Source organism: Grus americana, chromosome 2, assembly GCF_028858705.1.
Source record: "Grus americana isolate bGruAme1 chromosome 2, bGruAme1.mat, whole genome shotgun sequence".
In the NCBI taxonomy this organism is placed as follows: domain Eukaryota; kingdom Metazoa; phylum Chordata; class Aves; order Gruiformes; family Gruidae; genus Grus; species Grus americana.
Window position 1 is genome coordinate 111,420,578 of NC_072853.1, and position 27,415 is coordinate 111,447,992.

A 27,415-nucleotide genomic window follows, 5' to 3' on the forward strand; every position below is an offset into this window, starting at 1 on the left:
GTTTTGGATTTAGGATCAGAATAATGTTGATAACACAATGTTTTAGTTACTGCCAAGCAGTCAAGGACTTCTCAGCTTCTCATATTGGCCTGCCAACGAGGAGGCAGGGGGTGCACAAGAAGCTGGGAGGGGACACAGCCAGGACAGCTGACCCAAACTGACATTACATACCAAATGACATCATGCTCCATATATAAACTGGGAGGACTTGGCCAGGGGGTGCTGTGGCTCGGGAACTAGCTGAGCATCAGTCAGCGGGTGGTGAGCAATTGTGCTATGCTTCATTTGTTTTGTATATTCTTTTCATTATTATTAATATTATTATTATTACTACTATTACTATTCTCTTCCTTTTCTGTCATATTAAACTGTCTTTATCTCAACCCACAAGTTTTATTTTTTTCTGATTCTCTCCCTCATCCCACTCCAGAGGGAGACTGAGCAAATGACTGTGTGGTTGTTTTAGCTGCCTGCCAGGTTAAAACACAACATTTGGCCTGATGGCTCATGTACAAAATGCAATCTCTGGTGTGTTTCCCACTCCCTATCAGTGTATTCATTCATGGATAATGAAAAAAGACAAAGCAACACCATATTAGACTATTTGAGTGACTTGTCATAATACTCACTTAATTTTACCTGGACCTTGCCCGTACCCTTTGGCTTCAAGTTTTCGATAGAAATTGCGCAGCTTGGCTTCAAAGTCCCTCCTGTATGGAGAAGGTGCTCTTGCACTTGCTCGCTGCAGTCCTAGTGGGAAAATGAACAGCATCCTAAGATCAGCGGGCTGGAGCACCTCTCCTATGAAGCCAGGCTGAGAGAGCTGGGGTTGTTCAGCCTGGAGAAGAGAAGGCTCTGGGGAGACCTTATAGCAGCCTTCCAGTACCTAAAGGGTGCCTACAGAAAAGCTGGAGAGGGACTGTTTACAAGGGTATGTAGTGATAGGACAAGGGCTAATGGCTTTAAACCGAAAAAAAAGGTAGATTTAGATTAGATATAAGGAAAAAATTCTTCACTGTGATGGTGGTGAGGCACTACAACAGGTTGCCCAGAGAAGTTGTGGATGTCCCCTTCCTGGAGTGTTTAAGGCCAGGTTGGATGGGGCTTTGGGCAACCTGGTCTAGTGGAGGGTGTCCTTGCCCATGGCAGGGGGGTTGGAACCAGATGATCTTTGAGGTCCCTTCCAACCCAAACCATTCTGATTCTATGACTACATTTTTCCAAATCATGCAGCTGATGTGTCCAAACAGAATTGGCTAACAGGTATACAGTACACTCTATTATTTTTGTTCTACCTGGCATTAATGGAGTTGCAAGTTCCTGTAATTCAGTGATTGCAATGACTTCCAGGGGCTACATCTTCAATAAAAGAATTAAGTTCACCTTGTGTATGCATTTGTGTTGCCTCAGCCTTTAACTGTGATTGATCTGAACGGAAATCCAAGGATCAGAAAGCTATGAGAAAGGACATGCGTAACTCCCACTCACAGTCATTGGTATTTAGGTTTTCTTTCCCTTTGGGACTTTTAAGAGATCTCTCTCCTCAGCATTGTATAGGAGATCTCCTTACTTAGCAGGATTAAACCACTGGAGCTCAAAGCAATGCTTTTCACTGGAGCCTAGCACCCTAGCCAAGCTGGGAATCGGGTTTCGTTGTGTTAATGTGACTGTATACGAAACACTTCCAGCTATCAACACAAAACCCCTTTGTGGCATCAAGAAGGATTTCTGTCAGCAAGAAATGCTACATTTTACTATTATGATTCACACTTAGAGCAGATTTTTAGCAATTTGGGACCTGCTTTGTTTTGAAGTCTGCATTCTCAAAGTAGCTGATTAGTCCTTTTTGTATAAACAAGTGCCATGCCATAAAGGGTCAAAGAATGGATCCGTGAAATCCCATTTCCCTATCTCATTACAGAAGACAATAAAAATAAGCCCTTTTATGAGAAATCTGGCAGAAAATCCTCCATAGGAAAAAAAAAAATCTATCACATTTAGTGGGAGCATCAAGTATGGTGGTTGCCAGGAGGGAAGGACATTACTAATTGTCTCTGCTGGTAAAACAGAAATGCATATTTACATGCAGTGCAAAGAGAATCCCTTCCGACACTTCCTCTGTTCTGTTAGACCTTTTTTCCCCCAGGACATAAGAGAATGAGCGTTCTCATAGGCTATGTGACCAGTGGCAGAAATAAGCAAGCAGACAGTATGTTGCCAGAAATGAGTATTTGCCCTTTTTGTGTTTTCACAAGACCGGTGCAGTTCTTTCACATTCTCCTAAGTCATGTTGTCACAAAATACTTAGATTTTTGTCTTGCAGGAGACTTGTTTATGATCTGTCCTGATGTAGAGGATGGGAACTGTATTAATAATGGTGTTAAAACTCATTAATGAAAAGAGGACGTTCTGACAAAACACTGTGTTTCTATAGACAAGGATTCAGCATTTAACTTCTTCACATCAACAACCCTTCCAATTTTCCACAGTCACCTCCGAGATTTGAATGTCTCTTGTCCATTAATTTTGTTTGAAACCAGATAATTTAAATGAATGTTTAAAAAGTTCAGCCAAAAATGGATTTATTCAGATCACATTTCTGTTGATTCTCTCAAAATGGCCACTGGACACAGCCATGCAGCGAGACTGTGGTGGGGGTTGTATATCTTGGCAAAAGGGAGACATTAGCTTCTCAAATTTCTATAGCATAAACAATAACTACAGAGGCATACCACAGCTGGAAATAACCTTCCCAGACAGCATGTCTTTCTGGAAAATATGTTTCCCGTCAAACCTAAGTTAATGGGCTCAACACGGGAGGTCAGACTACATGATCAAGATCTTAAAATAGATGAGTCTTGGGAAGAAGGTAAGTCTTAGGAACACAGAGCAGAGGAGAGTGAACCTTCCAGGAGTAGTGGAAGTATTGCAATCCACCTTTGATTTGGAAGTTGCTCTTTACTCCTTAAACATAACATGAATGTGCTTCCATGGCAGTGAGTTATGTTTGGAGTGCACCATTCCCCTATACTAATCCTTCCCAACTATATGATATCCAGGAAAATACCTTCTCTTCTATATGGGCAATTTCTGATCTCTGTGTTTCAGCTACTGTTAACATTTCAATAGCAATGGCAACTGATCCAGCAAAAAAGGCAGTTGGGGTCAGATTCAGAGGAGGCACTGGAAATAGCATGCTGACAACTTATGCTGCCTCTGAATCTGCCCCTTTCTATTTATTAGGAAAAATACCACAAATGCAAAGTTTTGTATTATTTTCCCCATCCCCTTACCCGGAGAATTTTGCGGTGATGAACAGGGTGAGCAGCGAGGAGAGAAACTGTAACCGGGATGGAAGGCAGCCTGCAGTGGTATGTAGGACATAATATCCTCTTCAAAAAGGCTGTATGGAAAAAGTTATAGGAAGAGGTTTGGTTCATATTCATCACATGAAGGAATGTAAATATGCAGTATGGTACAACTCTGCTGCTGTCACAAGTTTAGGTACATCTCTGCACTCATGGATTCATACAATCCACAGGTTTCCCAAATCAGGCATGGTCACCAGTAACAAAGACCAACAAAATTAATTTTATTAGATGTTTAGTGCTAACACAGTGCCTTAATTTACTGATAGAGAGTAAAGATCTGAGGCTATGGAGTAAACAGGGACAACTTCAACATGTTAGAAGTGAGCAGCAAAGATACACACATCTGTCTTCCAGGTTGTTTTTCTTGGATCGTATATTTTCATACAGCTCAGCTCTTTGACCAGATTAAGTTTATGGGAATAAGTTGTAAACTTCTTGCATTAGGCAGTGCTATATAGCATACCAAAACCACCTCAGTAATGCAACATTTTCTGTGTAAGACCAAGATGATAAAATAAGATCTTATCTGTGGTAAACAAAATTAGCTAGGACTGAAAGACCAAGCTCCCTGATCCCAGTAAAAATCTTATCTTTTATCTAGATAAAAGTCTTATCTACATTACCCAAACAATGCCCACTGCGCTGTACATCAAGGTTTCATTAGTGTGACATGGCCCTGCATGTGTGGGGAGCACTGCTGTAGTAAACCTCGCACTTTAATGACCAGTTACATCATTTAATTGTACTGAGAAAGACAAGTTTTTTTCCTTTTTTTAAAAAAAAAAAAAAAAGAAACCATGATTTTTCCATTAAAAGGAAACATTTTGACCTGATTCTTTTTTATCTGCTACTTGATGGTAACAGCTATATTTGATTGAGCTGGGTGGGGATGGATTTTACTGCACTGATGGAGTAAAGTGAGAGTTGACAGATACACTCCAGCTGAATTATTTTTGGGTGACTATCAGTAACAATGAATCCATTTCTAATTACAAATGACCTGGAATATTTAACAAAATCTTTTCAATTATGCTGAGAAAGAGCCAGCCAGCTTCTCTGGTACCATAAGTAATGACATTGTGCTTCTGATCAAATTGATTACCTCAGCAGAATGACTAAATCTGCATCACAGGACAACTTTTCAAGCCCATGTGTACCCTCTGTCCGAATGTAATGGATCTTCTCCCTGAAACATAAACGATATTGACAAGAGAATAACAAAAAAAAAAAAAAAAAAGAAGGAAACATGCCATTATCAAGGCATGAACTATGCACAGAGTTGTTATTCCCTGGTATTTTGCCAGTTCTTGTTTCTCTCCTTACAAAATGACAAACATCTTAACTGCCTGATTAATTTTCTAATCTCACTAACACACTTGCAAAAAAGAATCTATTTATATCACTCAGTTTCCTGGTCCAAAAGCAAGAGTTTTTATACCATATTTTAGAAAGCAGAATGATTCGTAGTCCTCCAACCTCACATGTAGCACTATAGTTCAGGTCACTGACAGACAGACTTTTTGTTTAAGGCTACAACTAATATCCTGCCTTTTGTTAACAGAATTTCACATAATACTACTTCCTTTACCTCTGTCAGTTCTATCTGGCAAATAACTCTCTAACATATACTTGATATTAATTGATCACACAGAGGTTATACAGTACATGTGTAAAAACATACATTTTGTTGTTTAAATGAATGCTAGTAACAGTGGGAAACATAGGATAGGATCCTATCAGCAGATTAGGACCATGGATGATACAGATCTACACCCCAATCTGTCAGTGTGTTTCTGAAGCATTGCAGCATCCAACAATATTTATTCAAGTATCAAATCAAAGGATTCTACCTCATGTCAAGGATGTGCTTTAGGACCATGATGGGTGAGGCTGCAATGTACTGCAGAATCAAGCCTTGTAAAATACAGATACCTGTTTCCTAGGAATTTGCTTAAGACCTGCTGTATGAGCACTATACAGAAGCTTGGGATTGCTCCTGACCTAAGCAATGCAATGACCTGGAAGGGCTCAATATCCTGTTACAAATCTCATTACACACTGGCTAAGCTGTCTAGTCCCTATCACTAGTCAATTTTGTTCTCTGCTCAAAAGGAGATAAAAGCATCATCTGTTCTCTGAGAAATGAGAATTCAAATTACAGCTGAGGAAAAAAAAAGTTTGAAATAATTTGATGGTGAAGATAAAAAATTCTCAGTTACTGAAAGGTACATCTTGAATACTGGGAGCATTTTTCATTCTGTCTCCCTCATTTTATTTCAATGCATTAATTCCTCCAGGAAAGAAGTCTAATCCTTACACCCAATGAACTCTTTGTCTGGCCCTCACAGGTAAATGACGAGTCAGTGAGGCTATGGGCAGAAACTGCACTGCAGAAGCTTGAAGGTTCTTCCCTTGCTCTTCCTTCCCTCCTTTACCAGTCCCCCAGCCACACTTTTTATTGTACAGTACAAACTAAATCCTTGGTTAAACTCTTAGGTGGTGCACACTAGCATTGCTAAGACTGACTAACACTAGCTTAGGTTCTTGGCCAAAACAACTAATTTAACCTTTGGAATTAGAATGAGTTTAAATTGTACTGGCTTTTAGTTCTATTTTTTCTTTTTTTTTTTTAAAACCTAATAGCAAAGGAATGGGAGTAAGAAAAAGATACGATTTTAATTACTTTGGAAAGGATTACCATTAAGTTATAAGTGAGAATGATTAAAGACAGGAGTACAATCTACTTCATAATGTCCCTGTTTCTTTATAAAATCTAGGGCGACTATGTCCATGGCATGGGTGTAAATTCAACCACGAGGTAAAATCCTGATTCTGCTGAATTTACAGGGGGTTTCCTGCTGACTTCCATCAAAACACAATTTTAACACTATCTTCTGAAAAGATAATTGTAGGTGAAGACAGAGTTTCTGCTATTTAATAATACTTAGAATTGAAATTAGACATGTCACTATTTGTCCATAGTCATTTTGGTTCTTCTTACTTCTTGGTTGTCTGTGGAAAATAACTACAGTAACTACACAGATTCTGGTGGACCACACCTACTCTTTAATGGTGACAGTTCCATATGGGGCCCAAGCTCATCTTTTGTACTACAGTTACTAGAATTTGTTTTTTCCCACTACAAGAAGTCCTTCCCGGAACTTGGTTTCAGCAGCCTGGAAAAAAGTGGTACCTGAGTGCATGGTTTCTGGCCAAGCTAGGCTGACGCTCCTGCAGCATCTCAAAAATGTTGGGTTGGCGTAGAAATGCAACAATCTTGTCATTGTAAGCTGGAAGGAAAACAAATACAGAGGCTTTGTTTACCATTGAGGGGGCCTGGTCACACCACTGTGACTGGGCAGGGGCACACTGACTGCACTGCTAGTGAGGCACAGGGCAACATGAAGTAGTGCACGTGGTTGACGAGAAGTTCTAAAAAGCATTTTTGTGAGCACTGCTTTGAAAAGAAGAGAGAAACTTGGCTTACCCAGAGGTAACGTCTCATGATGGTGCTGGTTTCGAATAGCTGTTACGAGACTATTGCCTGGTCTGGCCAACAGAGTAACTCCTCTGTTTCGAGAGACTTCGGAGGCCTACAACATCAGAGGAAAAGAGAAGATGGGCAAACTGACCATCAGCAGCACATTAGTCAGTAAAAAAGTTCCTCATCTTTACTTCTCTGATTTTCAAGAATGACCTGTGATGCTGATTGACTGAAGGACAAAAAGTCTGCTTAACTTGCATAACCAGAAATAGAAGTTGAATTGTATATATAAAAACAAACATAATTGAGGACCAAAAAGAGTACCACTGTCTAAACACAGCATGGAGTAAATGGAATCACGTCAAAAAGGAAGATACATTAAAAGATGAGAAAACACTTAGATATGAGGATATTAAAAACCATACAACGAGGTCCGGCAATCTCAGTAAGCCATGGCTAGCTGTGTAATTGTTTGTAGACTTGTGCAAGCTCAGGGGAACTCATCCCTCTAACATATGTGTTCCTCCACAACGTGGCCATGGTGAAGCTAACAGAGGAACATTGCTACAAAATGAGAGCAAGGACATCCTGTATCAGGACAAGATGCGTATGAATTCCAATTGCCATTCTACTGAGCTGATGGCTGCTCCTTTCTCACTGCACAAATTGTACCACTCGGCAACCACTTCAGGAAGAAATTGCCCCTACTCCAATATTTTAAGTGCCTAGCTCTGCATCCAAGCAAATGGTGCCAATCCATTTTCAGTAGTATGGCCAAATGCCAGGTCTTCCAACTGGATATAAATGAAAGCTGAGAAGCTAAATGTGGCTGGCAAGTTGTCTTTGGAGCACATAAAGCATAAAAATGTTCATATGTAACACGAAAAGAGTCAATGCACTTGATACGTGTCAATACACAGGTTAAACAATGAAAAATCTTAATGATTGTAATTAAACATACTGTAATCAAACCCACAAAACTGCTGTGAAAGTGCACAGTAAATGTTTTGCTCCATCATTCAGTTATGATTTCACTTGCATCCCTTTTATATTGGTATGCATCTGCTGATTACAAGAGAGTTATCCCACCGTCAGGGAGAACAGTCAAGCCCACAGTATTTAATAGACCGATGTGCTAACCTTGGTCCAATCCTTCGCACCTTTAAAAACAGGAAGAACTTCCAAGCAGGTCATACACTATTTGCTAACTGCAACAGCAACTAATGCAATTTTAACATCAGCTACCTTTTTGTCAAAAGCTGCATAAATGCAATGAAAATCCTGGCCTCAAAACTAGCTGTCTCTCCTCTCAAATATTCTTCCCCCCCACCCCCCGTTAAGCAACACATTTGAGGTGTACTCTTTCTGCTCTGACCAGCTTGCTCTCTAAGTCTTGTCCCAAAGCCTATTTAAGATTGCACATTGGCCTGTGATTGGTTGTATTAGCGAGGATCTGTGGGATGGTGCTAAGGCATCGTGTTGTGCTCAGCTTCTCTGCTTTAGAAGCAGAGCTCTGGAGCTCTGGAGATCGGGTGAGGATGCCTCTTCCTCAGCTCCTTGTGGAATGGGCTGAAATGGGAGTGCGGATGGTGGGTGAGCCTGTTTTTAAGGGTGTTTTCTGATTCATCCTCAACAAAGACAAATCCTGCACCCTTGTTGCTACACATTTACTGACCAGAAGATAGGAAGTAGGAAAGGGAGGAGTAACAGAGGAGTTAAACACCCATCTCCCACAAAAATTAGCACTAGCTGGTATTTGCTTTTCACTTGGGAACTTCATGGTACTTCTGCCCAGCGTGGGGCTGGATCCTCCCCTTGGTCATATCACCTGATTTTTTTCTTTTTTTTTTTTTTTTCTTTTTTTTTTCTTTTGGCTAGCTTTCCAGTGCTGCTGAGTTGTGTGCCTGAACATATTTCTCCTGAAGCAAAAACTCTGAAAGGAAATGCGTCTCGAGCCCATGAAGAGAAACCTTCACTCCCCCTTCCCATTTCTGGTTTAACAGCTAAAGTCATCTAGCTTGTAAGAATCTAGTTTTGTACACACCTTGACATAATAAATTGCACACTCTGTGGTGCTGTACTTCTCTTCATCATCACCATTAGACATTGCTAATGCTGTGTTTAGGTCATGGTCTTTATGCATTTACACCTCAAAACAATTTTTCTCTGGCAACACAAGAGGAAAATTCCCAGCTGTCCAATTAACTTCTGTTTTGCTACCACTCCTCTTTCCAATCTTTTGGCTAATACAGTACAATTGATTGCTCCACTTCAGTCTTGTCTGCTTTGACTTTCTAATTGAATCATTTAATTTAGATTAGCACACTATTCTCTAATTAAAAAAACAAAAGAGTGACCTGGTTCACCTAGTGCTGGGTAATCTGACAGATTTATGGCAGGGTTTAACAGCTTTGCAATTGATCCTGGGATGTTGCAGCCAGAGTGGAGAGTCCAAACTATCACAGGAGCCTTTCAATGATATAATACCCTTTCCTGGGTTTTATATCGCTGCTGGATTTGAGAGGGTCCTGCCTGTTTGAGTCCTGCTGCTTGCTTGTTGCGGTTTGGGTCAGTAAGGAGATTTAATACCGCTATATCCCAGTACCTCCTCTGCTTTTCTTGCTAACCAGAAACTCTTGCCTCTCCATTATGGATGCCTGCTTCTTTCTTCTTTTTGTTTTTGAAATCTCTACCCTGTAATTATACATGTTGATTTCCATTGCAGATGGAAAGTCCCTTAGAGGGAATGGAAAGTGCCTCTGATCTATTCCGTTTATAGCAGTGGCACAAGGAAATGAAGCACTTGGAGACCTATGATCTTTTAGTTACTGATGGCCAGTATAGCTACCTGAACTTTTCTTTCAAAAAACAGGTAACCAAGGGTAGCAGCAACCACGTTTTTCCTGTAAAATATTGATACCCTTAAAGAAGTGCTTACTAAAGAATCTGTAGCATTTTTGTCAAATTAATATGTAACACCATTTAATACCAAGAATCTACTCAAGTGAATATCAAAAGTTTTTACAGAGGTCCTTCATTTAGAAGAATATTTTAACATGAAGAAAAGCATAAATATTTATGAATATTTATGAAATGGATGCTTTCTTTCTTGGAAGAGGGAAATGGAATCCTATACAGATTTTTTTTTTAAAAAACAGCCCACCATATAGAGATTAAGGGAAAAAGGGCAGTTTTAATCTCTCCTCGGCCTGTTAATAGTTGTGGTAGGCCTTGAATAAAAGTACTTGGAAGCAACAGCCAGCCTTCTACAGAAGCTGTACAATTGCTATTTCTATTCTCTACTGAGAATGAATTTTCAATGTCATAAAGCAAAGACAACGGCTGTATTTGAGAAAGCATATTTTTACGTTCCAGTTTCATGAGGCAGTTTGAAAACTACATTTGAAATACTAAAAATCATTTCTTTATTAGTATTGCAAGATATTCTGTTCAACACCACAGATTATTAGCCAGGAATCAAGGTCACATTTTGATGAGCCAAAAGAATTTAGAAGATCCATGGATGTCACGGAAGGGAGGGCAGGAGATCACCGTTTTTACTGCAACACCACAACGTATTCACTGGACTGCCCCTGGCCACAGAGCTCAAACTTGTTGGTGACTAAGACAAAACTGTTTTTTGCACTATGTTTTGGCCTGAAAGTATGAAGAAATGGAGACCCAATACCCATGTAATCATTAGTTGCTGAGGTTAACTATTCTCACTGAATTTCAAACTTGCCTTATTGTGATTGAACTGGTTTGGCTTTTACTACCAAAATTTAGTTCTTGTAACTCCTGTTCTCTCCTAGATTAAACAGATCTTTCTATTAATTTTCTAAGAATTCCGGACATTATATTTGCTTTTTTGTCCACTGTTGAGTACTGAGACCACAATTTCTGAGAACCATAATCATTTCTTTATGGTGACTCAGTTAAGAGTCATTGCTGAGTGTATGAAGCTGGGGTATTCCTCTTTCCCCACTTTGGGCTCATTTGCCCATGATTTTTGTCTGCTCTTTTCTCAACTGATCATTCAGTGTCACAAAAACTGTGGGCAGCCCATACAACACTGGCAACTTGTTTTGGCACTTGGGCAGGATGTCAGGTGTGCGTGCCAAGACGGGGGGAGAGTTTTTCCTCTCATTACCCTGGCTCTTTTTTCTATACCCTCTCTGGCACCCACAAGCAATTATGCCTGAAACTGCACCATTCTCCTCTCCTTCAGGCTCATTTGACACCTGTACTTAACGCTCAAAACTGGTGGTTGCCTTTTTTGGTCCTTCATACCATCCTAGTGACAGATTTCAGAGGCCACACCACCTGCTCAGCAAAGAAACCAGCGGGACTGCAGACAGCTGACACATGGCCAGGACAAAGCCCCAAGAGTGTCCCTACAGATAGGATTTATAGGACAAAAGCACATCCAAATACACTTGGAAGAAATGGCATGGAACACACGGCTCTTAATAAATGGGCTGAGTTGCAAATGGTTGAATCTTTTCCTTGTAAATGGTGGGCTTTTAGGCACCGATCCAAAGTCCTTGGAAATCAATGGGAGTCCTTCCAGTGGAGCAGCAGTTACTTCCAGAGGGAAAACTACTAACTATGACAAGGGTGCAGAAGCACTGTGGGACCTGGACCACTGAGACTGCTAGATGAAGGTGCCAGCACTGATGGCTCCCTAGACAGAAGGCCCCATTTCATTGACTGATCATGCCAAATCAGTGGCCTCGATGAACAGTTTACAATTTCTTCAGGGAATCACTAATTAGAAGTATTCGATGCTTTTCACTCCCTTCCCTGTACTTAATATTTTGGGTTTATTGCAAATTGTTCTTTGCCAGACTCACCAGCACTTGCAAAACTAAGTGTATTTTTTGTGCTAGGTCATCTGAGTTGCTCAGTGGTGTTTCTGTCCCAGACTTGGTGAATTTGGCAAGCATGGGCCCAAATATGAATCATCATGCAGGTGACTCACATCCACATCAATAATTCAGTCACAATAGCCACACTAAACTGCAGGCTGTTGGCAGAGGGAAGTTGCTAAGTTGGTAGGGAGATATGATTGAAACAGATCCATTGATACACTTCTATCTTCAGAAAATACGCGGCTGTATTCACGCAAGATGGGGAAAACCTACCCAAGCTACTTATGCCTGGCCTGCCTTTGGCCCTGAGGTACTGACCTCACACTATAGTCAGCTCCCAATCCCAAACCCATGTAGCAGTGGGAGGTGTTCAGACTGGTCCTGCTGCAATAACTTTGAATGTTAATTTCACAAGCATTTCTCCGGATGTTTTTCTGGAAGATGATGATCCTTTGGTCATAATTCATCTCTATTCCTATTCAGATTCAATCTTTACAAATCTTCAACTGCGTGGATTTGCTATATGAAGAATCTGATTGCTGGTACTTTTTCCTCCTTAAATCCACAATACAAACCCAGGATTTATGCTTCTATCAATCCTGCCCATGGTGCTCAGTGATAAAAAACGTCCCACTGAAACACAGGAAAGATGTTTAATGTGTTTGAAAGCTAGGGAATCAAACCTCAACATACATTACTACACCTGCTAGGGAGTATATCACAGTGTCACAGTGGGGAATGAAGAAACATATGAGGCTGCTAAAGTATCAGGCTATAAAAATAATGAATGATTTGACTTTACTAAAGCAAGACTAGGATGGCAAACATGGATTCTTCTTTTAAAATCGATTTTCTCATCATTTCACTTTGGTTATTTAATTTTACTTGTTTAATATTTTATTCTGAAAATGGTCAAAATATAAACATTCATTTTGAGCAAGCTTTGAGATAAACCCTTCAGAAAGAAAAAAATCTCTTATTTCTTCTGGAAGATAAAAATCCACGAGACGATCTGTTTAAAGGCATTTCAAAGACAAGAAGTGCTTTTAATTCTACAGAAGATTGCTGTCAAAAATAACTGTATTGATACTAGCACTGTTACCTCTCCAGCGCTGTAGCTACGAAGTCGCTGAAGATGTTGCCTGTGAGTCAGGTGATTAGGGAGACGACCATTCTGCAGCGGGATCCTGGGATCTATGAAAGTGGTGGCACGGCTATTGTGGTCAACGAAGAAAGACTGAAACACACAGGAATGATTTTTTTTGTAAGAAGATAGCCAACACTGTGAAGGTATTGTGGGATCATAAAGTGAAAACAGCTGGCAGTTGTGTGTCAGAAGTAACCTGTTTAGGCACAGACCATGGAAGATACATGCAAATGACAAGACTTTCTTAGCTGAAGATAGAATAACTCTTGGAAAAGACGTGAAATTACATAGGTCAAAATCATGTGTAATGGCCATAAAGTAAACAAGACAGAAGAGAATAAAATTACCGAGGAACGCTGCTTTTAGCCTATTTGGTGGTTCCAGAGGACATTCAGCAAAGCTTCACTGGCATCAGAGACACTAAGCCAAATTTTGCAGTCATGACAGGTACAAACTCTGACTTCAACTTTTTTGTTAGTCCTATGCTGTTTTGGGTACAGTGTGATATTCCACAGAAAGCCAGAAGGTCACCACCATGCTTTGTAAGATTTGTTCTTGAAGCTTTTTTCTACTTCTAAAATAACTTTGCTTGCTGTTTGTATTGTTTAACCTGAACATTCACTGATTTTGAGTCAAGAAGGAAGGAACCTTTAGCAATCATGTAGCCTGATGTGCTGTGTTAAACAAGTGATTAGTTTTGTTGACACTCCTACCTTGCCCTGCTGGTCAGTTTTTATTTCCCAGCCGCGAGGAAGCTCCAGTCGGGTATCAGCAAACATGTTGATAAAATTGACCAGGTCTCTGTTGTGCTGATAGCGCTCAAAATTACGAGCATCTCTACGGATCTTCAGAATCATATGCTTCAAGCAGGTACTGTTAGTGAAGACTCGATAGGCACTCTATGAGATGGAAAACAGAAGTAAGGAAAACCAGTTCTGATGTCAAAACAACATATTTGGATATTTCATGGGACATATGCCCAAAGAACTGAAACAATTCCTGTTAGACTCAAGAACCATTTCCATCTCATTGTTTTGATTTCATTGACTACATTACACGAACACTTAGAGTTACGAAATATAATCTGGAAAGTGAAACACCCCACACATTACGCAGAGTGAGCTTGTGCATAAACTGCCTTTCTAATGCACTCTAAATAGATGGTCAGCTAAATCAGCACACACTCAAGATGCATGTAGTTGTGCCTATTTCATTGCTTTCATTGGCCAACAGAAACACTGCTTGTGTGACTGGATGATGGCAGAGAGATGCAGAGAGAGCTGTGAACACATATTCATGCTATAATTCAAATCAAGATGCTTGTGATAGGATTAATGAACTTAAGAGGACTGCAGTACAGATATCTACATCTAAGTTTGCTACCCTATTTATGGTCACTTTATAGCCACAGGACAGAAACAGACACTTTCAATTGTCTATTTTTGGAAGATATGAATCATTTCCTGGAAGTGAATATTTGTTTCTACAATGACTACGAAGCATGTCAGATGGAGATGTTTTCATGAGTCAGATGAACACCAGCCCTCAGGCAGGTAATTGTATCTCACAAAGGACATTAAATGCACCTCTTAGAGGAATATGCCCTGATGCAGATCTGAGTTAGCAGTGATCTGGTTGCAGAATAGGAGCCAAAGTGAACTATATTTGTTGCCACAGTGTATTCAATGATAGAGCACCACAAAATACACTTGTGGTGACAACACTTTTTCTCATCCACAGGCTGCTCTTGGGATCTTCAGGGAAAAAGCTTCTCAAGACAGGGTAGAAAACTTTACAAAAATCTGCAAACCTGAGCATTTCACTAGAGAAAAAATGAGTGCTTGGGTTCTGCTGGTTGACCCAAATGATTTAATCATTCACTAGAGTAATAAAGGATCACTGGAGGAATCATGTCTGCAGTGAAGCGAGCCCCAGTGTGTGCACCTGTAATCTGTCCAGAGAATCTGACTCAACAGCTTTGACTTCTCAATTTCTGTGTGCTTTTGATGCGTTTTAACTCCTATAATGCAATAAAACATTTACAAGTATTATCTTTATTATGAAAGGATTTATCGTGGTGGTAGTACTGAGAATACTCCCTGCAGCACAGGGTCCCTAATTATGGTAAGGATTGGTAAATGTTACGAAATCACAGAGATATGATCTCTGCACTGAAGATATGACCTGGTTATGACCCAGGAAAGCTTCATGGTCACAAATTGCTAATATCCCAGCCTACTCCATGACAGAAGTTGTATTTTGATCTAATGTGTGATCAATGACTGACTGAGCATCTCTTAGCTGCACTAGGGAAACAAAAAATGAAAGTTTTATCACTCCACAGAAATAAAATATCTGAAAAATGAGAGACTTTTCCTTTTAATTCTAACTGCTGGGTAATATTTTCCAATCCCAACTTCATTGGCATAATTAATAGCTTGAAATTTTAATAGGGGCTTGTGGTTAAAATATTACAACCATGTTAAGCCAGAAGTTATGTGGGCCATTATTTCTGTACAAGTGGAATCTGTATGACCATTTGACAGATGTTTCAATAGATTATTCTGGCTCTCATATTAGAGACAACTTTATAAGCTCAAACTGAAGGCCTCTCTTGGCTTTTTTTATTTCAGTGAGAAATAAATTTGGGATTCAGTCTCTTGTGAGCTTTTCCTTACACCATTATGGAATCAGTTGCTCATTTTGCAAACAACTATGCCAAATGAAAACGATATTGCTACCAACTATGAATCATCATATATCACCCTGTCAATGGAAGAAATTACGTGCACACCATAACCTAGTTCAGGTAATATCAGATGAGTTAATATATCCTTTCCTCTGCAGGATTTCGTGGGCAATAATCTCTGGCAGATGCTTGGAGATGGATAGCTGGCTTCAACCTGCAAAGTACCACAGCCAAAACTTACTGTCTGTAGTTAGCTACAGACCTGTGCTGAAGCAACTCCTGAAGTGTTTTAATTTCTTTTCCTTTCAAAAAGAAAGGTCATCCCAACCCAGAAATGGATGATTTTACGAATATTCAGAAGTCATGTGTAAATGCCTAGCTGAACTACATTCAAGATACGGAAAACTAGGACTGTATCTGCTTGTGAGATTTCCCTATCTGCTTCCTCCTGGTTGACCTATCATTACATTTTTTCCACTCCACATCAGGTTTGCAAGAAAACATGCAGATTTATTGCATTAATGCAAAAAAAAGTTATTTGAATTTTTGAAAATTCATTTTCATTCTTGGTTCTTCCAAAATAGCTACTCAGTTTAGTATTTCTTTCACTGCTTTATGCCCATGTGCTTCTTGGGAGTGCAAACTGTAGGAGTAAATAATTTTTTCCCTCTATTTTCTTGAGACTTGGTGGTATCTGAGTAAGATTTCTGAGGAACATGGCTTGAAAGTCTCACTCCTTGCAGCAACAGACAACAGAATCAACCAAGCCAAAATCAAGGGTTCCTGCTTATTCTGCAAGGATAACATTACTTAGCTTCTTTGTATGAGGGAATTCCTTGTGTGAGGCAGAATCCCAGCACGAGCCTCCTGGAGCAGCCTGCCTGTACTGTCCCCAACCTCATGATCAGAAAGGACAAATGAGCCCCATCAATGTCACACAATTCAAATTCACTGTGCACTCTCCCTGAAGACCTGGGGTGCAGCATTTGGATTCAGAAATCAGTAGTGTGAGAACACAAACCATAATTACTCACATAGTTTGCATGCAGCACAGTGAAGAACTCAGGATTGGTGATGAACTTCACAGCTGGAGACTGCAGCAACAAGGTGATTTTTTGAGAATTCACAGGAGAAAGGGAACCTTCCCTCCTAATCTCTGGACAAAAAAAAAAAAGCAGCAAAATCTTATTAATGTAGCGGCAAGCGCAATCGATTATTTAACCTTTACTGAATGGTTGCAGAAGTGATGGAATAAAAAAGTCACCATCCTGCCCAATGCACCTACCTTCTTTGTGCTTTCAAGACAATCCTGCTGGCAAACTGGTAGATGTTCTCCTTATGGATAGTGCTGCAGTGATTACAGTAGCAGGGCAGGAGCTGGATGCTTTTCTGTACTGTACGTTATAAAACTCTGTGTCATATCTACTGCTGTCTCTTAATATCAATGTGACCACAACAGGTTTTACCAGCTAATGGTTTGGATCAATACAGTTATCCAGGTCCTGCCTGGTTCCCCCCACTGCTGACTTTAGAGAGATCTGATTTCCCAATCCAGCCTGAGGGGTTCACCAGCAGAAAGCATTTGGTGGGTTAAGGAAGCCCCCTGCTCAGCCACTCACATCCATGTTGGTGCTGCAAAGCATTGTGCTTTATTTATAATTGCATTATTTTTGGCAAGTTCACGGTTTTGGGGGCTTGTATGATAAAGAGAACACAAAAACAGACGCAAAGGGATTATTTTTAATCTGTATCAATTCAGGAAGCACAGGAGCAGAACCAAGCATTTGAGAATGTAAACTCTGTAAAGGTGGGAACTCCTTGACCTTCTACAGCCACCAGAAAAATGCTTCCTACCATGGAATTATGGCTTCAGTGTGCAGTTCTGGCATTTCCAAATACAAGCCAACTTGTATTTGCAGTCCAGGGAAATTGGATGCAGACATCATCAACAGGATAAATATAGATCCCCATTTTTTCTTGTCAACTATCACTTTTTTTTCTTTCTTCCTGCTTACATCACCCTGCATCTTTCAATTCTTGGCATTTTATACAATATTAACTTTTTCCTCCCAAAACCAAAGCAATTATCTATAGCAAAACCCATTTCCTAATAACTTAAGATGAGATATATCATGCTCATTAGCTCTTTAGGCTTAAAATAAAAAAGCAAATGTTACATAATAAACTGACCTGAATGCCTACTGGTAGCAATTAATATTAAATTACTGTTTTATTATGTAGGCTATGACAGTAAATAATTATACATATTACAAGTAATAACCACATTACTTACAATTTAAATATTAACAACACAATGTGTACCTCATTTCCATTTCAGCTTCTAAGAGAGAGGACTGGGTTGTCCCTGTAAGATCCAGTGTAGGTAAAAGACTCCCATAAATTGCAATATAAAGGATTGCAAAGAAATTTTGAATATCAAACATTAAACATTCTTGGTTAAAATCTATTTTCAAGCTAAAAATACCTAATGGATCAGGAAAACAAACAGGCGAAAGTGAGTATTTTTCTAAACTTGTTAAAAAAAAAAAAAGTTCACTATTTCTCTGTGTAATTCTTCCTATTCAACATGGAACATCAAGAAAATTCAAGCAGACAGTGTGTTGGTTCTTTCCCTTTGCCAATGCTGTTTATAGAGGGATAGCAAAAAGTCAGATTTACTTCCAGTAGACAACATAGAGCACAAAGTTAGGTGGAGGTAAGAATGATCCAAAGGAAGAGAACTAGCCATTCATTTTGGTGGTGCAAGTTCTCAAACAAAGCAGCTACTTTTGCGCGTTGCACAGTGGGCGCTAGTCTAATTGCTAGTGTTTCTTACCTGAAAGAAACACTAAGGCTACGGTTTCACAAATGTTTTAAGAAACTAGAAAATATGAGTATGACTACCACCAAAAAGAGCAGAAGAGCTCCCTGTCCTGGGTACACATTGTCCTCCTTTGCAGTGACACTCAATCTTGTCAGGTCACCTAATGAGTCAGATGAAAGAACCAATATGGCTGTAAACAACATTAAGTACAGGAAACAAGGTTATTTTTCAGACAGATCAGTTCTCTGCTGTGGGATGGGGTGCTGTCAAATGAATTGGTGATGAGCAAAAAGACAGCTGTGCCTCCTTCAGGGACAGCCCACACTTAGATCAGCTCATAGCTATCACAAAACCGCAGCTTTAAAAACACAAGTATTTCATACTCGATGCCAGGGCCACTGCAGGTGTGACCACACAGGCACATGTGGCACTGGAGAAGCCATGCCCAGAGAGAATAAATTGCAATGTTCCAAGATCAAAATCACACTGCAGCAAAAATAAGGCAGCGTTGTTTTTCCAACTACTAAGCTGAATAAAAACCAGGAGCCTTTTCCATTTTAATTTCAAATAGCCCTTTAATAAAGTAAAAATGCTTTGTCTGTCTTAGTAGTTGTTAAAAAAGAACTGAGGCCCTTTGTATCTAGCTTTGTACCTGTAGCTTCAGTTATAAAACCTGTAGCTTCAAGTCTAATCCTCTTCTCTTTTAATTAGCTTTTGCAACCCAGTTTAATAAAGTTCCAGTCTCTTGTGGAAATGCAGATTTCCCCAGAACTGAATGCCATCACTGAATGGCACTGAACATGCCACTCAATAGCTTTTTTCCCCATACCTGAGCTTGGCTGGGAAGGCTCTGCCTCAGAGTCGCTTCCTCCTCCAGTAGGAACTCTCTCCACTCTGTTATTTACTACAGCATCATCTTCAGTCCGCTCTGTTGCAATAGTTCGCTGGATATTTTGGTATCTACATACGTTCAGAGAAAGGAACAACAGGCTTTAGTTAACAAAATAGCTTTCTTGTGATTTCTGCCTTAACAATCAGCACTGTTTTTGAACTATTCCAATACTTCTATCTTCAGCACACAACAGCGTAAGACCACACTTCTCCCTCAATTGATGCAGCTACTCACACTTGGGCCAAGCATTACTCTGCAAATATGGCATTTTGCACTGACTAACAAATAGCTACAGAGGATGCAAAGCAAGGAAGGCTCAAAGGTCAAATTTAGATGGGTACAGGTTGCTACTAGGCTTCTCTTTAAAACATCTGGACATCTGGAACCTAAAACTGGTAAATCATGGTACCCCCTCTCATTTAGTCTTATGGTAGCATAACCAGTGAAGTAAGCATCAATCCTGCGATGCACTGAGTATCCTTCAGTCTTTCTTATTACAATACTGGATCCACATGCGCAAGTCTAAAAAGGTAAAGACTATTAAGAATGTTCACAAAATGTTTATCATAATACTGCATGGCCAGCAGTTGGGAAAACTTCCATTTTGGTAGGCTATATGGAATGTAAACTAGTAGGCAGCGTGACCTCAAAGAGCTACAATCTAATTGATATGACAGCCACAGAAGAGTAGAATAGGATATAACACATGAGCTGAGAGAACAGCGTGAGGATGCAAGTGTTATGTCCATTTTTGGAAATCAGTGGGACCGGGCATTTAGCTTGGGTGGTGACTAGTTGCAGAACAAGGAAGAAGAAACAATATAGAGATAAGCAAACAACAGTGAGGAGGACAACAAGGAAATTCTGAATAAAAACCTGCAAATGCCTTAAAAATCTATAATGTCATTTCCATTCTAATAATGGAAATAATTGCCACATTAGTTGATGTCAATGGGACTGATCATGGTCTTAGGTATGAGCCCAATCCTAAATACTTTACCAGATCAGGAACAAAGTATATACCTGGCTGTGGGAATAACCCAGAGTGTTTTGAATTCGCACTACACAAAACAAATTCTAGTTAACTTGTTCACTCACATAGAGAGATGAATAAGATGAGAGATGAATATTTCTCTGGTTCTACTGGCAAGCTATGAATGTAAGTCTTATATGTTAAATAAGAAAATATATTTTATATACAGAGAGAGAAAGAAAAGAAAAAGAAAGCATAAGGAGAAAGAGAAAGAAAGACGCAGAAAGAAAAGGGAAGAAAGAAAATAGGCTCTCAATTATTTTAATTAGCTTTTATTCCACCTCAATTTTTTTATCCTTATTTCTGGATTGCATTTCTGTAAACAGGATGGCTTTACTGCCTGCATTTAATCCGATCCAGCATTGTTTGTCTCTCATTTTCCTGACTTACACTTTTTTCTTTCCTCAACTCAAGTTCTGACTTACAAATTTTACTTACTTTCTCTCTCTTTATTTGTTAATATACACTTTATTCCAAATTAGAAGTTAGTCAGGAGTTAGTTCCTCAAAGTGACATGGGATGATTAAAGACAAACAGTTAGGATTTGGCTTTTACATCTCTCAACAGACAACATCTCCAGTAGCTCACTGCAACCCAATATTGGGCAGAAGGGCCGGAGATAATTAAGAAAAATAATTAAAGTTTTAACAGATTTATGCTAAATTTTCTCAGTACTATGTGTGTCCCCCAGTACTCAAAGTCATTTGAAGCTACATTTAGTGTATATTTTGATAGCTCAATAAACAGCATATTTAGAAGTTGGGATTTTTTTTCCTAAATTGGGGGTCTGTGTTTAAGTAACCATTCATCTTTACAAGGAAATTCTGATAGCAGGGTTTGCAACAGGGTGAATTTTCTGCAGTTTTAAACCCTCTTAGACCCACATCTTACATTTTTATTCACTTGACTGCAGGCAATTGAATGAACTTTCCATTCCAGTACTGGAGGAGTTTTACGACACCCACATGCAACAGAAAAGGGAAAAAAAAAAAAAAAGTAGTTCATCTAATCAAGGGATATAAGCACACATATAAAAAAATCTTGTAGCTTCAATTTAATTAGATGGTAGAAAATCCCTGTTGGCAAACCTTAGAGAGTAACACTAGCTGTATGCCAACAAAAGGCTACACTTTTCTTTTGGGTCTCAATAGTATAAAATCACCTTATATAAATACCAGAAAATACCAAAGTAATTGGAGAAAACACTGAAAGTGCAAAAGTTATGGGAATGCCTCTGGAAATTTCAGTCTCCTTTCAAAGTGATTTGTCAAAGAAATAGAGGTTTAGAAATACCACACTGTGGCTGTCTTAACTATTACGGTTATAATTTCTTATGTTACTTATTACCTTTTAAATTAACGTAAAGACAAGTCTAGCTATACATACGCTGCAAAGGATCTTTCCAACAGAGCTTGAACAACAAGGGCTGTTATCTGCTTTGCTAACAAGTGAACAAGTCAGGTAGTGCTGTAGAAAATGAGTGAGTCTTTAAAATAAGAAGTATGGATGTCTCTTTGGAGTTTGCCCAGCACCTGGATTCCAGTTTTGCATTCCCTGTATCCTCAAGTGGCTAGTACAGCTAATGGGGAGCTCGGAGCACAGAAAGAAAGCAGGACTAGGGTCAATCACAGCTATGTTTTTTTTTTTTTTTTCAAGCTGAATTTCCAAAGCTTTGTGGTTTTGGCTGGGCTGGAAATACCAAGCTTCCCTGTAATATTTTGGTCTTTCCATTCCCTTCCACGAATGAAACCAGGAAGCCGAAAAGTGAGTACATTGGTTTAAAAAGAAAAGTCGCCAAGTTTTTTTAAACTGCTAAGTGATTTTGAGTCCAAATTTTGTTTGAGGTTAGAGCAAAAGTTCAGGCTGCTGCTAATTCTATCAGCAAGGTCTATGTTTGCTATTGCCTCACCTAAAATGATTGTCAGGTGTGACAGCTGAAGAACATTTCAAATTATGAAGTTTGAAATACAATAAAACAGTATTTCTAAAATGAGTGCTTAAAACAAAGCCCGATCCTCCACAGTGCTGATAATAAATATTTATGAAAAGTAGTTTTCCTCATAATCCTGAAATCTGGAGACATGAAATATTTGAAATTAGCTTTAGAACAACAATAATTTTAAAAATTATAACAGTCAGGTTGAAAATACAGAAATTACTTGCCACTGGACAAACGCTGAAAGATTATGTATGAATCCCTTTTACTAGAATCTTAGGAAATGTTCCCAAACTTGGGAACAATAGGAGTCCTCCATATTCAACTTCTCAAATCAACACAGATCTTTGGCAGAGAGTAGAGAATCATCAGCTTTTTTCCTCTGTCCCAAGAAGCCATGACCGTTCATGTTTATTAAGTTGCAAAGCACTTAGTCTCCAATGGGACTCGGGTAAGGAGAGATATCCCACTGCTGAAAACCCTCTATACTTCTCACTTTGTAACTGGATATCCGAATACTGATAATAGAGTGATTCAAAGAATGTCAGTCCCATTAATTGTCAATTCCCAACCCAAACCAGTGACAATCAAATAATAACCAAGAAAGCCAGACAGCCTATATGAAAACTTGAAAGCTGGAGAGGGACTGTTTACAAGGGCATGTAGTGATAGGACAAGGGGTAATGTCTTTAAACTGAAAGAGGGTAGGTTTAGATTAGATGGTAGGAAAACTGGTTGCCAGGAGAGGTTGTAGATGCCCCATCCCTGGAATTGTTCAAGGCCAGGTTGGATGAAGCTTTGGGCAACCTGGTCTAGTGGAGGGTGTCCCTGTCCCTAAAGGGGGGTTGGAACTAGATGGTCTTTGAGGTCCCTTCCAACCCTAACCATTCTGTGGTTCTGAGATTCTATGATTCTAAAACGTGAAAGAATAAAGTTTAAAGCAAGGAGGTCACAAAGCCAATGTCTACCCTTCAGTTTCTGCTGAGTTAGCTGGTTTAATGATTAACCTGCGTTAACTAACAGAATGGTAAATTCCTACGCAGACTCTCACAAGCGCTTGTTACTTTCCTGGTTGTGCTGCACTTACAAAAAGCTTACGTCCACAACAGAGCTTTCTGCTTTCTGTGGCAGAGAACTTGCTTAAGTGGCAGCCAAATAGCCTGAGCTTTGACATGGCCCACATCCTTCTTAAAGATAAATGATAAGTGGCAGTGCAGTCATGTAAATTCCTTGAAAGAATCTACGTTAAGCATTCACTTTCTTTAGGTGTTTTTTTTTAGTATCAACATGGTAGCTTGATACATTCTGAGGAAAGCTATAACGAAAACAAACACTGAGCGGGTTCTTTCACCTAAGCAAGACATAATACACATTATGAAATGCCGTCCAAAATAATGAATTCTGGTGAAAAAGAGGAGAAATTCTTCAAGAATGTGTTGGTGGTGTCAAACATTGCAAAACAACCATTTTAAGAAGGCTCGTTTGCTCTCCATAAGTTACATTAACTTTCTATTTGTTGTCATTCAGGGCCCAGTTCTCTTTACACACAGTAACTCCCAAACTATTTTGCACTCTGAAAAGAGTGCTTTGAAACTCTGCATCCTTCTCTCAGCTGCAGATCTTTCTTTTAGCACAGAAACAAAAGACAAAAAAACTTTTGCAGCACTTTGCATGCTATGATTAGAATATAATTTCAGTTTTGCTTGTCTTTTTCTAGAAACCACATCATTACAGTAAGCAGGGGAAAAAAACACAACCATTTTCTGAAGTAAAAAAGGAGGATTTTTGATCATTTTTTTTTCTCTTTCCTCTTAAATTCAGTCCGAAAAGCAAGCATAAGAAGGAAATGATACACAATTCTATGTGTGGACTAGTCAAACAAAGGGAAAATATGCACCATGTTAAGAGATATCTCAGCCAGCTCAGAATGTATTGACAGATTTACAGGGCCCAATGCAACACTAAGCAGATCTGTCTATGCCTAGAAATGTGTACAGTCCTATCAGAGCAGTGCTCTGCCCTGGAAAGAGACAGACCTTTCAACAGGCCTAATTAGCTTGAGTAGAAATGCCACACTGATATGGCAACACTATTTAAATAGCAGCTCAGAAACCTCTGCAGCACAGCACTAGATGCCGACGCATCGATATCACTCTTACAGTTAAATAGCAAAAATGACCCCGTGTTTTGGAAGAACACTCCCTTGTCTTCTGGGAGTAACTTCAAAAAAGTTTTCCAAAAACCCCTTCTTGCTGTTTGAAACATTTTGCAACATCTTTCACTCAACAGTGTTTCTCATGTGGGCAAATTTGGGTACTGGACACCCACAGCAGGCACACCAGCAGGCTGAAAGACATCAGCAGTAGGGACAGCAATGTGTATGTTGCACTCAGACAAGGAGGAAACATAAATCCTTAGGGAGCCAATGCGATGCACTGCGGAAGGAAGGAGGCCACTGGGGCAGTGTGGAAAAAGGGGAGCACAGATCTCAAGGGAAGATAGGTGCAAGTGCTCACCGCCGGTTCAGCTGCTCCATTTGCTGGATGGAGCCAGACCTGTGGATCCCATCTGGCGTTGCTGCAGCTGTGGGGCGCTGCCACGTGGTGGTTCGGTTGACATGATCAACGTAGAATACCCTCCCGTGGCTGTCTATCCGAGCTTCCCAATCTAGGGTTGGAAAAAAAAGGAAGGGGTGATGCTGTCAGTGTGATGCCTTCCAGAAAACCTAAATGCGGGAGATACATATACACACACACACGTATACACAGACAAGGTATACACACACGGGAAATACTAGATAGAGTGTCTACATGCGTGCAATATATATTATGTGTATATATTCAAAGTATACATTCAAATGTGTATATATACTATGTGCTTGTCTAGATATAGATGTATATGCAGTATATGCATATACATAAGCACTTCACACACAGCACATAGGTAGCCTATGGAATTCTTCACCATAGACTACGAAAACCAAGTGACATAGTGGCTACATTTCTTAAAGGGCTGGCTAATTTTACAATTAGTAGTACTGGTTGGCTGGATTCACTGCAGGTTGGGGTAGCCACAGAGAACCAGCTCTTAGTAGAAGAGGATTACATCTGAGCTAATGTGGCAAATCCCACGTTTTTTTTTTTGTTATATTTCACAATGTACATGTTTCATTTCTCTCTTTTTTTATAAGGTGGCTTCGAAGGATACCATACAGCAATTAAATGCTCCCCTGAAAACTGATCACAGCCGGGTTGGACATATGCTTAGAAATCTCTCTAAACAGAGGAGTATCATAAATCTATTGCCCTGATGAATGCCAACAAGATTGAAAGTTTGCAGTATAATATCAAGCCTTCCATCATTATTGTTTCCTGCTAAAGTTTAAGTTGTCCCATGATTGAAAACGAAGTTATTTGGTATATGATGGCTTGTGGAAAATGGTAATGTTGATAAAAAAAAGTGTTTGGAACAGGAGAAATTCAGAAATGAGTCTAGCAAAGCCACATATCAAATTGGTTGGAATGTATGGAGTAGTGATATAAATTAGACTTGCTAGCTCCGTATTTCTACATGATCCATCAACTGATGACATACCTATGTAAATATATGCACATACTTTCTACATGTGTTTATATACAAACCTCACATTCACACACAAATCCACATATGGTGATTACCTTTAGGGGCAAACACTTCTTCTTATTCCCATTCTCTTACTATGATACCCTCCTCCCTGATGAGTCCATTCCTTCTTCTATGGCTTTCTATGATCAAATTCAGGATCAGCTGGATTTCATACTTTATGTATTTTATCTCCTACTCTCTAAGAGTAGGACTGAAGTTGTACCTCTTCCTGCTGTGTCTGGAAACCTCTTCTTCATGGCCATTTCCCATTCCCTGAATGCTAGCCCTGGCTAAACTCAGTTCCCTTACCTGGGCTGGTCCCAGACAAGTATAGGCTGTCTTAGTCTATGGCTGGCTGCCCCGACATGTTAATCCCACAAACCTTAAAAGATGGGCACTAGGAGTCCTCAGAGGAATTTTCTGTAAGACTCCAAAACAACAAGAGCCATACGTACATGCATTATTTCTTTCAAAACTGACTATAAGTACCTCAGTCCTCATAGATGCAAAACCTATAGTCACACCACAGGTACACACACAGTGTCTCTCACTGTGAACATCACTATATAATTTTATGGAGAGGACTCTCTCTTCCTCCCACCAGGTAAAGCTTCCCAGGGATGTTGTAACTGTTTCAAGAACAAGATCATAGCTTTGTGAAAACAACGTCTAAAACATAAGGCAGTGAAAAACAGCACATCAAGTACAACAGATACACATTGAAGGAAAACAGACTGACGCATAAAGCAGACCAAAGGCCAGAGCCTTGCTGAGCGTGCTGTCACTGGTGGCAGGTGTACCACCATGGGTGGGGAACGGTCCTTCTGGAGCTATGCATTATCTGCAATATCCTCAAGCAAATAATCTTCGCCAGATCAAAGGTGACATGATGTATCTTAACATCACTAAGATCTTCATTTTCCTTATTGTTGTCTGGCAAAGGACAAATGCTAGCCCTCACCCCACACTGTTGTAGTATACATGTAATAAGTTGAGCATAACACAGGTTGATGGATAATTAGAAGCTCGTAGGCAATGCTGTAGATCCACACTTTAGACAGCCTACAAAAGACACCAACTGGTCATGTTGGTCTGAACCCTGCTGATGGACACTTAGTAAGAATAATACCACCCAATTACACAAAGAAGGGCTTCTCATAATCCAGCCCTGTGCACTACCGGCTCTAGAGGCTATGTTGCAGTGTCTCTCTAATTAAATGGAACTTGGAGTTCCTAAGCTTCTAAGCATAATACTTAGAAATCTAGGAGCAACGAAGCCTGTCCAGAGCTTGGAGGTCACAGTGAAAATATCAGGTCAGGATCATGCAGACTGGATTACAACTTCAGAAAGGCTATTTCTATTGGATGTATCAGACATCCAGCAGCAGTATGTACAGACACGAACTACACCTATCTGTGAGTGCTGCTTTAGTCATTGCTTTATGGGCATATACACCTGAAACCATGGCCTGATACTTGTATTGGCATGCTAAAATATTAGGAACTGTGTGTCGCATGGCTTTTGAGAAACCTGCAGCAGTAGA

The 27,415-nt window shown here is 39.7% G+C and overlaps 1 protein-coding gene across 7 annotated transcripts in view; it reads right to left on the bottom strand.

Annotated features, from left to right (window-relative positions):
- HECW1 (HECT, C2 and WW domain containing E3 ubiquitin protein ligase 1) overlaps positions 1-27,415 on the bottom strand; it is a 280,062-nt gene that overhangs the window by 50,165 nt on the left and 202,482 nt on the right. For all 7 annotated transcript variants that reach the window (XR_008575979.1, XM_054817599.1, XM_054817594.1 and 4 more), the window contains 10 exons: positions 24,764-24,914; positions 19,216-19,346; positions 16,597-16,718; positions 13,587-13,772; positions 12,829-12,963; positions 6,859-6,964; positions 6,565-6,661; positions 4,474-4,557; positions 3,294-3,403; positions 630-750 (listed from right to left, as the gene is read on the bottom strand). Coding sequence is in view for 6 of the 7 variants with exons in the window: in XM_054817599.1 (XP_054673574.1) it covers positions 630-750; positions 3,294-3,403; positions 4,474-4,557; positions 6,565-6,661; positions 6,859-6,964; positions 12,829-12,963; positions 13,587-13,772; positions 16,597-16,718; positions 19,216-19,346; positions 24,764-24,914 (1,243 nt within the window). In the remaining variant the exon portion in view is untranslated. The remainder of the gene's footprint in view (positions 1-629; positions 751-3,293; positions 3,404-4,473; positions 4,558-6,564; positions 6,662-6,858; positions 6,965-12,828; positions 12,964-13,586; positions 13,773-16,596; positions 16,719-19,215; positions 19,347-24,763; positions 24,915-27,415) is intronic.